Consider the following 14088-nt stretch of genomic DNA (forward strand, 5'->3'; position numbering starts at 1 on the left):
TATCTTTTGTCATTAATTTTTTTTATTTTTCATAACCCAAAAATGTTTGTAAACTTATAAAATAATAATTAACAAAACATTTTTTTTTCAGTTATGGACTCTCTTATTATGATGCCAAAATCATATATGCTGTAAGAGTTTTTAATATTTATGACACCTGCTTTAAAATCTTATGAATAGTTAAAATTAAGAAATAAATTGTGTACACTAACTTAAGACTTTTATTATCACTTATAGTATAATTAGTAACAAAAACAGTTAAATGAAAACATTAAAATACTTCTTCATGCTTAATTAGTCATAACAAAATTCCAATGTTACTGATTGTACTGTACTTATGCTTAAAAACTAAACAAGTCCAGTTTGGTACATATAATATACAAGTAGATCAAGCTGTAGCAAATCTTTGATGCAATGTTTGTTTAGTTGTAGCAGGAGTAGGGGTAAAATTGACACCAGGTGGAACTTCTGTGTTGTCACCATATGATTTACCTTGGATAAGAGCTATAGCTTGTTGCAGCTTTGGATTCAAGACTTGTTTGTTTATAAAATTTCTTCCAACACCCCTATTGTTGCCTCTGCCTCTTGCTCTGCCCCTACCCCTAGACTGTGAAGATCTCTTACTAGAGTTAGATTGACGAGATTGATTTGAACCCATTGACTTAACACTACCAGGTCCATTCCTAGTTCTATATCCTCCAAACTGGTTATCAAGTTGAGCTAAACTTTGCCTATTTAAATACCCTGCATTTCCAATACTGTTTCTGCGCTTTTTGGCAAAGTTGTTTGCTACACTCACTGTTAATTGAGATGGAGAACTGAATGAATTATTTCTAGATCTAGTAAATGTCTGGGATCTTATGTAATTATTTGAGTTCAGCTTCTGTTCGTTAAGAATTTGATCAGATCTTAGGCCCACATTACTATATCTGTTTCTAGTGTTGAAACCACGACCCCTTTTAGAAACTCCTCTTTTGGTTATTGCAAGAGACCTAGCATTATAATTTACGCGGTTTGTTATTCCTAATCTGTTTTGGATACCACCCTGTACATTTGTTAAGGAGTTTGAACGCCTGAGTTTCATATTTTGAAAACCACCTGAAACAAAAAACGTTTATAAGCAAAATGACATCTCAAAAGAATGTGTGCAAAAATAAATTTTCAAAATCAAAAAACTACCTCTGATTCCTCTGTTACTTCTGAGTAGACGTGGCATTTCTGTTTGGTTTTCTAGCCCGGCTCTTCCTCTTGGCGTTATGCTTCGGACTTGGGAACGCGATCGGGATCGAGACACTGAACGTCTGCGCTGTTGGGACCGTGATCTATTCCGATTTTGAGACTGGCTTCGAGGCCCTCTTGACCGAGAGCGTGAACGCGATCGTCCGTTATTATTTGGCGTTCTCGATCGTGACTGGGAACGTCCCCGACCGCCAGCACCTCTTCCTCTGCCTCCACGACCGCGTTGTCCACCGCGCCCGCGCATAGTTCCACCGCCTCTATTGCTTTGATTTTTTTTGTTCTGTTTTATTATTTCGTCTATAACATATAAAATAAATAAATGCCTTGTTCATCGTATATTTTAACAACAACAGATCACCAACTAGGACAATATGGAAATCTCACCGAGGGACATATTCACAGTATCGGTCATTTTGACTGTGCTCCAATGACCAATAGTCCAATCCAGTTATATTTAAAAACCTAATTTATCCTCATGTGTTACTACAATAATATCAGCATTAGGTTTTTTAAATAACCTACAACAGTATTATTTTTTCATAACTAAATACATCAGTAATTTTACACGTAAATGACAAAAATACATCAAATATCAATGGAATGCCGAAGGCGGAAGGCCGAACCCAGTATTGCCAGTTAACCTGGTCGCTTTCTCCCCAAAAATCAGGTTGTGAAGACAAATACCCGACAAATTTTTAATATTTATTATAAATGAAATTTCTCTCTATTCGCTTAAATAATTGAATTATATAAATAACAATTATTGTCTTATCTTAAATCTAGTTTTTTGTATTATTATATATAGACTTATCACCTTAACCTGTCGTTAATTGTTGACCCAGGACATCCGCCCCCATATTTACTCTTATTCCATGCGTCACCATAATAATAATATAAAATTAAGGTTTCACATAGCTTATCAAAGTCTGGCTCATAGTTTTCATTGGAATCATATTTCCTGTCATCGTGGAAGGGATGCCTTGATTTTGAGATGATTCTGGAGAAGAAACATCTTCAAGAAAACGCTCAATTTCACGGTCATTTATCGGATTGCTCACCTAAACAAACAAAAGAACTCGTAAGTACAAGATTCAAAACTTGGAAAATTCAAATTAAATTCAAATGGCAAACCCGCTTCGAATGCCTCGGTGACTGCATTGACGTGGACGAGTATAATAACAGGTTAATGGAAACAACAAGACGCTGGGTGGCGATGGAATTACAACCGAGCTCCTGATAGCTGGTGGTACTCCTGTGCTTAAATCCTCCAGAAGCTATTCAATAAGGTATATGCATATAATTTAAATTTAGTTGAAATATAATTTTTTCTAATCTTTATTATTATTTAATCTTAAATAGTTTTTTTTAAATAAATTTGTGCTGAATAATAAATATTTAATATTATAGAAAAGTGCAATAAATACGAGCGAAATATAAAACATCGAAATGCAATGCTATTGGTTGAAGCGCAGTGACTAGATAAACATAAGCAATGGTAAATGGTTGCTAGATGTTATTTTCGTCGGTTAGCGATATATTAAATTATATGTTGATTTATTATAATTCAATAATGTGTTTAATTATTACTTACAATGACTGAAAGTGGATTTGTTTATAACGCAATCAGATAATCTTCCAAAAATAGATGCGTATAATGCTGTTTGATGACGCGTTTTTGTGTATCAAACCCACATTTCTTCTGAATTTAAAAGAATGAAAGTTGCGAGGTAATTATGTGATAATTAATTTTCATAATTCATATTTTCTCACATTAATTTCTAAAACTTAACATTATATATAAATGTAGAAAATATAATTTAACTGGAATTACCATTTCCATTATTAATTTTTTCTGTTATTAAAGATCATTAAGATATTATGATTCTTGTTGAGATCAATATTAAGATTCTGTTTTAAGCATTTTAAAACTAAAAAACAATCTTCCCTAGCAATATTCAAAATCTCCCGACTTTTTGTAGTGGTTAGTTCCGCAAAAACTGGCGCTAGTATCGTGTTCGCATTTTCCTAGTATGAAGTTGGCGTTCTTCTCATTAGAGTAAGTGTTCTGTGAGTAATCTATGGAATTGAAAAAGCGCGGGAACTCTTGAGTGCTTAGGGCGGTCTTTTTAACTATAAAATTAAATATTTCTATTATATTGTATTTAATCCTCATATTTTTGAAATGTATCTAAGTTTGTATATGTTTATCATTTAATTTGTTTAGTATAAGTAAAAGTCTATATATTTAGTGATTTAGGTTTGTGCTAAGAGATGTCGGAAAGGCGGAAAAAAACGAAGCCGGAACGAGATACTGGTGAGTCTATTTTAGATTCCACCTCTGAAAGTAGCGAATACTCAGATTCGCGTACAGTTTTGGAAGACCACGAGGACTTTTATTTGCCATATAGGGTGGCCGACTATTGTCGCCGATATCCGGAAGACGCAGGTGCCGGTCATGAATTTATAGTCTTCATAGAGAGTGTCACTGAACAGCCACTTGGTAGTCGTGACATGCTAACTCTTAGTAGCTACTTATCGCGCTTCATTAAAGGCATTAAATATCTTAAGAAACTCAACAAATATAAGATAGGAGTAGTGTTTGAACGACCTAATTTGGTTAATACATTCCTAGACAACACGACATTTTTAAGGGAACAAAATATTAAGGCGTCCATCCCAGCTGGTGCCACTGAATTGTCTGGAGTGATTTCCTGCGTACCCATTGATATGTCCAACAAAAAAATTTTCAAATCTTTGTCAAGTACAAAAAAAAAAATATTTCTGTTCGGCGTATAATAAAAAAAAAACAAATCCGATAGTGGTTTTATATTACAACCTACACAGGCAGTCATTATTACCTTTGCGTCATCTACTTCACTCCCAGATTACGTTCACTTAAAGATGTGGAGTCTACCAGTGCGACCTTATGTGCCGCCAGTTAAGCAGTGTTTCCGATGCCTTAGGTTTGACCACTTGGCTAAATTCTGTAAGAATGCTCAGCGTTGCTCAATCTGCACTGAAAATCATTCATATAAAGAATGCACTATACCTATTGACAAAGCAGTATGGGTGCACTGTAAAGGTAACCATCTTGCAGTATCAGGTCAATGCCCTATAAAACAAAAAAAGATATTGGATAGTAAAAATAAAAGTAAAACACCATTATCAGATTTATTTAAACATCCAACAAACTTTCCATCACTCAATAAGACAGAGAACACACAAGACATCATTAATTTAATTTTATCCAATCCAGCAGCAATGAACCTAATCACAGAATCAATAATCAAAGTCATTACACCAAATAAAACACAGAATCAAAGCATTAGCTCACACGCAATTAGTTCAGCTATTAAAGATACCATAGAAATTAAAAATAAAACGTCACATTCAACTGTCACAAACTTAACATAGTACAGTGGAATGCTCAAAGTCTGTTGAGTAACAGACTTGAGCTACAAAACCTTCTTTATGAGCAGGACATACACATAGCACTTCTATCAGAAACTTGGCTTAAACCAAATATACAGTTTTCTATCAGAGGTTATACAATACTAAGAAATGATTGTGGTAATGATCACAATGGTGTAGCAATTTTTGTTAGAAATGGCATTTATTTTCAAAAGTTAGAAACATTTTCTGATAACACCTTGCAAAATGTAGCAATCAAAATTAAATACAAACAAAAAGACATCTCAATTGTTAGCTTTTATAGTCCTGGCAACAGTGTACCTAACTTTGACAAATATAAATTTAATAGACTGTTGCATAGTATTCCAAAACCACTAATAATTGCTGGTGATTTTAATGCTCACCATACCATTTGGGGTTGTAATAGAACCAATTCCAGAGGTAGAGACATCATGGATGTAATGGACGATAATGACTTAATTCTCTTAAATAATGGTCAACCAACTACAGTGGGTTCTAATTCTTGGAGACCAAATGGACTAGATCTAACAATAGTATCATCTTCATTATTCCTGTGCTGTGAATGGCAAGTTCATCAGGACTCTTTGGGCAGCTATCACTTGCCTACAATCACAAAATTTTCCATGGTAGTGTCGGAAACTGAATCTTCTTCAATTCCATCCAACATTCCTCCACACAGTAATCTGAAAATAGTAAATTGGAACCAATATGAGAACGTAGTAAATGACTTGTTAAAACAATTTGATATAAATAATTGTAATCTACAGAAGTCTTACAATAACTTCTGATCCATAATTCTTAGAGCGGTAGAAAATTCAGTACCTAAAACAAACTACCAATGTAACAATTTTACTAATCTACCTAAAAGAAAGCGACAACTTCCCTGGTGGAATGGGCAATGTACTAAAGTGGTAGAAGATTGCAAACAGGCTTATCTGTTATTCAAATTAAATTGCAATATCCAAAACTACATTCATTTTAAGCAAGCTCAAGCAAAGAAAAAATGTATATTAAGACTTGAACGTCGTAAATCCTGGACAGATTTTTGCTCCACCATAAATAGGTTAACGCCAATGAAACAGATTTTGACAAAAATGAGGAAATTTAAGAACTTATATTCTAATAATAATTGTTTCTCTAGCAATAATTGGATATCCAACTTTTTACACAAATATACTCCAGATACAGTACCAAATTTGACAATTATTCACAATAATCATTCTTTAAATAGCACTAACTCTTTTATGATTGCCCCTTTTACTATTGAAGAATTAAAAGCTGGTCTATCATCAAGAAAGGACTCTGCATGCGGTTTGGATTGGCTCTCCTATAAAATGTTTAAACTCCTAAACTCTTCTAACTTAAATAAGTTTCTAAAAATATAAAATCTCCTATGGAAGAACTCCACTATTCCAGAAGAATGGAAAACAGACTGTCTAATTCCGATTTTAAAGCATGGGAAAGATTCTAGTTCAACTGATTCATATCGTCCTATCACACTAAGCTCGTATGTTGGTAAAATTTTTGAACAATTAATAAAACAGAGATTAATATTTTATATTGAAAGTAACAACCTCTTACCTAATAATCAATTTGGATTTCGATGTCGTTCTGCTTGTGAGAGTATACGGCATTTATGTCTTGACATCCATAGTGCCCAGATTGACAGTAAGATATTGGTTGGTGTTTTTTTGGATGTTGTAGGAGCATTTAATAATGTTGATTTAGAACAATTATCATCCATTCTTCTATCCTTAAATGTCCCTGAAAAAATAGTTAGTCGGATATTCAATTTCTTGCATGGTCGTAAACTTTATGTTAGAGTCAATAACCAATTAATAGGTCCTCGATATTCATATAGAGGCGTATCGCAGGGCGGAATTTTGAGTCCATTGCTCTTTATAATCTACATAAATCAAATAAATTTTGTTTTGGGTAATAGAGTTTCTAACCTCCAATTTGCTGATGATCTAGTAGTGTATAGTTCAGGACTTAATTTATCAAATGTTGTGTTAGATCTTAATGTAGCACTCAAAAAATTGGAGCTTTATTTTCAATATCTAAGTCTTGAGGTCAGTATTGACAAAAGCAAAGTAGTAATATTTTCAAAGCATTCTATAAGAATAAGAGATGCAAAAATATATTATGGTACTCAGGAAATTTCAATAGATGATTCAATAAAGTTTTTAGGAGTTACCTTTTTAAGTAATTTTAGATGGCACAAATATGTCGAAATATTAGAAAATCGAGCATTAAAGGCCTGCAATATTCTGAAATCATTAGCTGGTACATATTGGGGTGCAGACCCACGCATCTTGCTAACACTATATAAGTCATTAGTCCGTAGCCATTTTGAGTATGCCTTCTTTTGTTATGGTGGAGTAATTACATTAGTGAATAAATTAGAAAAAATACAAAATAAATGCTTAAGGATCATAACAGGCGCTTTTAGGTCTACTCCTATTATATCATTACAAGTAGAATGTAATATTCCCCCACTAGTTCTTAGATTCAAATATCTACAAACAAAATTCTTTCTCAAATTAGCTTCTATTAATAATCATCCACTCCTATTAAAGATAAAGGACTATATTAACCGAATTGACAATAATTCCTACTATCAAGTAGAAGGCATCTCTGATTTGTTACATTTTTCTTGTGATCATAATCTATTTTCTAGTATTCTTTGGCCATGTTATTTAAATTCTTATAATTCAAAATATACATCTATTAAAATAATTATTAATGAATCATTAAAATATAAGGAAGAGGTATATAGTATGCTGTCAGAGTGGCAAAATTATAACCAACTTTATACTGATGGATCTAAAAGTAATACTGCTGTCTCTATGGCAGTTTATTACATACAACTGCGGAGTGGGTTTGGTCATAGGTTAAATACCTTGGCTAGTATATACACAGCAGAATGTGCTGCCATATATGCTGCTCTAGAATATATTGGAGAACAGTCATATAATAATTGGATCGTTATAACAGATAGCATGAGTATTTTAAAAGCTTTACAATATCCTAAATGTAATGTTACAACTAATTTCATCATTTACAATATTAGACACAAATATCAATGCTTATCCCTAACAAAAGATAATGTTTTATTCTGGACTCCTTCACACATAGGCGTGGAAGGAAATGAACAAGCTGATTATCTTGCTAAATCTATTGTGAATAGTAATCAGATACATACTGCTTTGAACATTCCCATACCACACACAGATGCACTATCTCATTTTAAAGGTACATTCCTGCAAGACTTTCAGAATTATTGGCAACAAGTTGTTCAAACAAAGGGCAAATGGTTAGCCGACATTAAAAACGAAATCTCTCCTCCCTGGTTTGTTAAAAAGAAAAAATATTTATACAGAAAATTTTACATCACAATTTGTCGGTTACGTCTGGGACATTCTCGTAGTCGTGCTCATTTATTTAGGATCGGTGTTTTAGATTCTCCAACTTGTCAATTCTGTAATTTATCCATCCAAACTCTTGATCACATTTTCTTTGACTGTCCCCAATATAATCTTCAAAGATTTACATTGATAGACTGCCTCTTGGATATTTATAAGAATGCTGAAGACATCCCGCGCTCACTTCAGCAGTTATTGAAAACTTATGACTGCTTCGTGCCGCTTTACAAATTTATAGTTTCAACGGTAGGCGAAATTCGAAAATACGGCTTGGCTTTTGACACAATCCCTTACACAGACTTAAAACATATTGTACGTGTTTATAATGTAAATTTTAATGTATAAATGTAAATAGTATATTTGTAGTTATACCTTAAATTAGTTTCATATTATCTTATAATTATTATATTCAACTAATATTCATCATTATTACTTATAATTCATGTATAATATATTTCTTATAACGTATATGAGATTTATATTTCAGTATTATATCATAAAAGTTTATTATTAAACCCCGGACTAAGCTTGACCTTCATTGGAACAAGAATATTATCAATAAAAAACTTGGCTTCGGCCTTTCTTGCGAACCTATATGTATATGAAGAAAATGAAACATGAAGAACACGAAATACTATTTTTATGTGAAATTGTACTATTTATGTTTGAAGATGAAGATTATATAAATATTAAATACTTAGCTTGACTTTGAACAAGCTGTGTAACGTGAAGAATAGAAAAATAAAAATGAAGACTTGGCTGTATGGGCTTTTGACCCCTTTGCCTGTCCAGATGGACGAACAGAACCAAAAAAAAAATCTATAGAATTATGAATCCATCAAACGTCAAAATCAAAGACATTCTCTTGAAAGTTATCTTTGTTTACATTTTGTCGTGTATATAGACTTTATCAAGTTGTTACTTGTTATTATTAAATAAGTTAGTGTGCGTTTTACAAAGCTTAAATGTGAAATTCTTTTAATGATCTAAAATATATCTACGTAAAATACAAAAAATTATCAAGTGCTTTATTTCGCAATTGATTATGTCGTTCTTCAAGAATGTTACCTCTGGATTCAATATTCGGAGTCGCGACACTATTATCAAAGAATCTCTAATAAATAATTTATCCGAATGTGTTAAAGACATACAATACAATAGTCAATTCGAAGAAAACTTTTATAGTGTACTAGGATCTTCAGATTCTACAAATACACTATGTATGGCATTAGAGGCTACTTTCCTACACGGATTGAAGGATACGTTTTTAAGAAAAGCAAAAAATGCAATTTCTGCTGATCCTGACTATCGACCTCAATCGAGCTTCTGGCCCCTAGTGCTAGTTCTTTCGCATCGTCAAAACATTGATCAAATTTCTTCACTTCCACAAATTAATACTGAGATTGGGCAGTGTCGTGCATGGCTACGTATCGCACTTAATGAATGCTTACTGTCATCTTACATGGCAACTTTACTAAGAAATATGTCAGCTGTGAAACCATTTTATAATAGAAGTGCTTTTGTTTGTGACTCTGAAGTACTTGAGGTAGCACAAAAGCTTATACAGGGTCTAGAAACATGTGTACAATTTAATTTACCAATAAATTCAAGTCTCCTTAATCAATGGCCTGAGCAAGTTTTGATGCACGCTGGCATATGGGTTCCAACCATGAAAGTTGCACCAATTGCAGCCGGATTGGATGTAGCAAGTACTCTAATTGATGAAATAAAACCTAAACTAGCATCAACTCCACAAAAAAGCTCAAATATAACTGGACTGGGAAAAATGTTGGCATTAAATGAAGATGAAGCATTAGACTTTATACTGTCTAAAAATTCAAGCCAAATAATCAGAGATAAAGAGTCAGAGATTACTTCTGACAATATTGAAGATATTAAGACTGAAGAGACTTTGAAAGTTGATATAAAGAAGGATTTAATGAAGCCAAATGAATCTGAGAAACCATCCACAAGTTATGAACCCATAGATACCACCCAATATTCATCATCAGTGGATTCAGAGGGATTTATAGTCCCTAATGATGTTATTATTACTGGCAACTGCCTTTCAGGAAAAGGCTGGTCAAATGATAATGATGATAATGTTTCTGTTAATTCAAACTCGTCTCATGGCAGTAGTATGGTAAAGACACCAGAACTAAAAAGTATTTCTTCACTCATTGATAATTCAAATTTGTATGGTGAAATAAATACAAATACACCTAACTTGAGAGACATCATGAGAGATATTCATAAAGAACTGAAGATATCATCTGAAGATAACCTAGATGTACCTGTGCTCACCAAACTTCCTGATCCTGATGATCCTTCACTACAAAGCTTGGACTTTGAGATAGTTCCTAGCTGCACAACGGAAGCATTCACACCTCAAGAATTGCAGAAAATGATGAAACAATTAGGATTATTATCAAGGGAGAAAGGACTTGATAGTCAGAATTACCAATGTAAAGGATGTCAAGATCTATTGGGTAGTACAGTTTCCAAGGCAAAAGTGTGTGCATACACAGGTGAATACTATTGCTCTAATTGTATGGATCCAAATGTGTTTATCATCCCTGCTAGAGTTATACACAATTGGGACTTTAAAAGATATTCTGTCTCTAAGAAAGCTGCTATCTTTCTCTTAGAGTTCCAACATCAGCCTTGGATAGACATGAAAAAACAAAATCCTAAAATATATTCAGGTGTATCAGATATGGCTCAATTGCAAGAATTGAGAATACAATTGAATTTTTTGAGGGCTTATATATTTACATGTCGAGAACCAGTCATTGAGGAATTACAAAAGAGGATCTGGCCGAGAGAGTATTTATATGATCATGTGCATTTGTACACTATTTCAGATCTAGCACAAATACCAAATGGCTCATTAGTATCCCAATTGGAAAAAGTTGTTAGTTTTGCCAAAATACATGTACTGGAGTGCTGGCTGTGTAGTCAAAAAGGCTTTATTTGTGAAGTTTGTAGAGATCCTAAAATATTATATCCCTTTGATACAAGCACAACATACAGATGTGAAGAATGCTCCAGTGTGTTTCATGCAAAATGTCTGAATAAGAATAAACCATGTCCAAAATGTAAACGGAAGCAAGAACGAACTAATGACTCATCATTAGTGGATGCACTCCAGCACCATTTTGTAAAGTAAGGAAAGATTAATAAGTCAGAGAAAACAAGTAATGAATATAATAAAAATATAACATTAAAACCATTATCGGTAAATGTTTGAAGAAGCAGTACTACGAAAACAATAATCAAGCACAAAAATAATTGATATTGTATTGTGATATCAGCTCAGAGCTGAATAGTTTTGCAATTAATGACCATATCGTCATATTTAGATAAGGAGACAAGACATTTAATAGCACATTGCTCTGTTACTTATTTACTATAAACTGTATATTATAGTTACTAAATATGATTTAAAATTATTCCATTCTATTAACATGAATATGTTAGAAAAAAAACAAATTATTTCGTCACAAGTTAAGTCTTACTTATCTGATTTTTAGTAATGTTTGCATTTTATAACTTAAAAACGATTTTTTTAAATAGATATTTTTAGTCTTATTTAATTAAATAAAAATCTAACTAATTATAGTACAATTGTAAACAGTAGTCATAATATGGTAAAATAAAATTATATAATAAAAAAAATATAGTATGGAAATTATATGTAGGTGTATAGGAATATAATATAAAGATTACTATTTATTTATATATTGTTCATGAAATGTACCTATCAGAGAAATTATAATATATTGTTCAAATTAAAATAATTATTAATTTGTTTTATTCTATGATCCCAAAATAATTGGACAATTTATCCCATCCCAAGATTTTAAATTGTGTATTGAATATCAAAATCTATATAATCCATTCGAAAATATATGCCTCACACCTGAGAAGAATGGGTGCATGAAACTCATTGGGCTTCTGTTTTTTAAATAGCATTTGATTACAAATTTTATCACATGAGATCGCCAACTATTTGAGCTTATAATTGTTCACTGCCAATTTCCCATTTGAGTCTTTAGAAGGAGGTATTGGGTAAATTTTCCAACATTCCATAGAGAGTAATCTGTTGAACGGTCGGCCATTTGTTTTTGGAGACCTTTGTCTGTGGAAATGTGAATTATGTATTTTGCGTTTCACTTTCATTGTGAAGCAAAAAATGAGTTGCACCATCTGACAATTTTTGGATGACATCCTAAGTTTAACTGTTAACTGTAACCATTCAATCTTCGTGGGTTAAGCTATTGTTAATGTTAAATAGTGAGCTGTCAAAAGTATCAAATAAATATTCAATATCGAGTAGATATTTACTACTTTAGGGTTACTACTAACATTACATTTTACGAAAATATGATGCAAACCATCCTTAGTGTCATACTAGATCAGAGTGTAGTAAAGAATTTTGTACGAATATGTAGAAATATTTATTGAATTTTTAATTTGAGCATTTCCGATTTGCGTAAGTTTAAAAATTAGCAAATGATTATGTAAATTGCTAAAACATTGTTAAAAATCGCTTTGCCCAAGTGGTAGCCCAAAGCGGCCATGGGAGTAAGGGCAATGTGGCCACCCCAAAATTCAAAAGAAATTTATTTATTCTGTTGGCAATACACCACAATCACAGCGAATCCACGGGTGGATCTTCATATGGCTCCCTAAAGCACGCAAAAATAATGTTGAGTTGTGGCATTATCAACTGCTTTTGAGTATCATTCCTAGTCCCAGACGTTTTTTCCAAGAAGGCTGTTTCCGGAAACTCAAATAAAAGTTAAAACTCTTACAAATACAGAATAAAGTGTATCTGCCTTCTTGTGTTGTTGTTCTTTACTACTGTTTTCTCTTTGTTAGCAACATGTTTATGTTTTCTGTCAACATTTTCTTTTGCTTCTATTTGTAAAAATTTCAGCCCACTTTACCTCGCCGATTGGTGGTACTTGGTTTCATTTTTGGCCGTGGTTTAAGCGCCATAAGGCTTATATAACAAATATTTCAGCCTTCGTCAATAAGGCAAGGAATCTGTAACTGGTGAAGTTCTCGTAATACGTGGTATGACTAATCCTACTGCAATTATAGTAACGTTACCCAACTCATTAGGAGTAATTGCTCTGACTGAACCAAGTTTAAGTAAACGACAGTAGGAGTAGTTCTTTCAGCTGGTAGTGCTGAAAATATCCTATAATTGCTTGGGCTATGATATCTTCGTCCCATGACGCCTGGGTTGTTTTTCTTTTATAGTTGTTGACAATCCAAACAAAAGAATTAAGCATTATAATCCAACGAATCTTACAATGGGTAAAGCGGTCATTGGCCGCTTTACCTGAGCCGCTTTGCACATTTTTTTTTAAATATAAAAAGCAATACACGTGTAGTAAAAGCACGCAATCAACGTGTTGGAAAGTAGTGCTTTGCGAACACAAATGCATGCGCAAAATCGAACTTTGTGCACGATAATAGGAAAAATATTTATTGTCACTGCAGAAAAGTCCTTAATCCCACTGCTACCGAACGACTGTTCAACGCGGACCGGGAGGTCTGTTACGCGGACAGAACTGCAACATAGCGGTATCATTTCAATTAACCGAAAAATGAATTGTGGCCGCTTTGAGCTGACCTACCCTATGTAATAAATAGATATAATAGTGGCCCAACTCAGCCACTAGATAGAGTAACGATGGGGTGCAATAATGATAGAGAGGGACTTAACCTCCTGGACGTCCCGTCCTGAACTTAACCATATAAGACGCACGCGATTAGTGTTCTCGTGCCACATTTACTGTGTACCTATTTGTGAAATTTATTATCAAATCAAACCGTTAAAATATGTTGTGTACATAATGATTCCTTTAAAAACTTAATCATTTCATGGTAAACATAAAACTAAATATAATATGGTTACATTTAGGTACCTACATATTTCTGTTAATTTGCAACCAAAAACCCCATAAATGACAAATGA

At 33.0% G+C, this 14088-nt stretch overlaps 2 protein-coding genes and 1 long non-coding RNA gene across 5 annotated transcripts; 1 reads left to right on the forward strand and 2 right to left on the reverse strand.

The window, feature by feature from the left end:
• Positions 1 to 207: 207 nt before the first annotated feature.
• On the reverse strand, positions 208 to 1840 carry LOC126971124 (uncharacterized protein DDB_G0287625-like). The gene is made up of 3 exons (XM_050817279.1): positions 1624 to 1840; positions 1180 to 1536; positions 208 to 1098 (listed from the first exon to the last, which is right to left on the reverse strand). Exons 1-3 carry the CDS (start codon positions 1649 to 1651, stop codon positions 389 to 391), a joined length of 1095 nt encoding a protein of 364 aa, XP_050673236.1. The 5' UTR covers positions 1652 to 1840; the 3' UTR covers positions 208 to 388.
• A 2551-nt stretch (positions 1841 to 4391) lies between these two features.
• Positions 4392 to 7172, reverse strand: LOC126971138 (uncharacterized). 3 transcript variants are annotated; one of them, XR_007730828.1, is made up of 3 exons: positions 6869 to 7172; positions 6253 to 6435; positions 4392 to 5354 (listed from the first exon to the last, which is right to left on the reverse strand). It is a non-coding gene; the product is annotated as an uncharacterized LOC126971138 (long non-coding RNA). The 3 variants fall into 3 exon arrangements; XR_007730829.1 differs by lacking the exon at positions 6869 to 7172 and adding an exon at positions 6624 to 6804; XR_007730827.1 differs by lacking the exon at positions 6869 to 7172 and having other exon boundaries at positions 6253 to 6827.
• A 1807-nt stretch (positions 7173 to 8979) lies between these two features.
• On the forward strand, positions 8980 to 11784 carry LOC126971103 (uncharacterized). The gene has a single exon (XM_050817252.1). The coding sequence runs from the start codon at positions 9142 to 9144 to the stop codon at positions 11263 to 11265; it is 2124 nt and encodes a 707-aa protein (XP_050673209.1). The 5' UTR covers positions 8980 to 9141; the 3' UTR covers positions 11266 to 11784.
• The last annotated feature ends 2304 nt before the right edge of the window (positions 11785 to 14088 follow it).

This window comes from Leptidea sinapis, chromosome 23 (genome assembly GCF_905404315.1).
Source record: "Leptidea sinapis chromosome 23, ilLepSina1.1, whole genome shotgun sequence".
NCBI classification, from domain to species: domain Eukaryota; kingdom Metazoa; phylum Arthropoda; class Insecta; order Lepidoptera; family Pieridae; genus Leptidea; species Leptidea sinapis.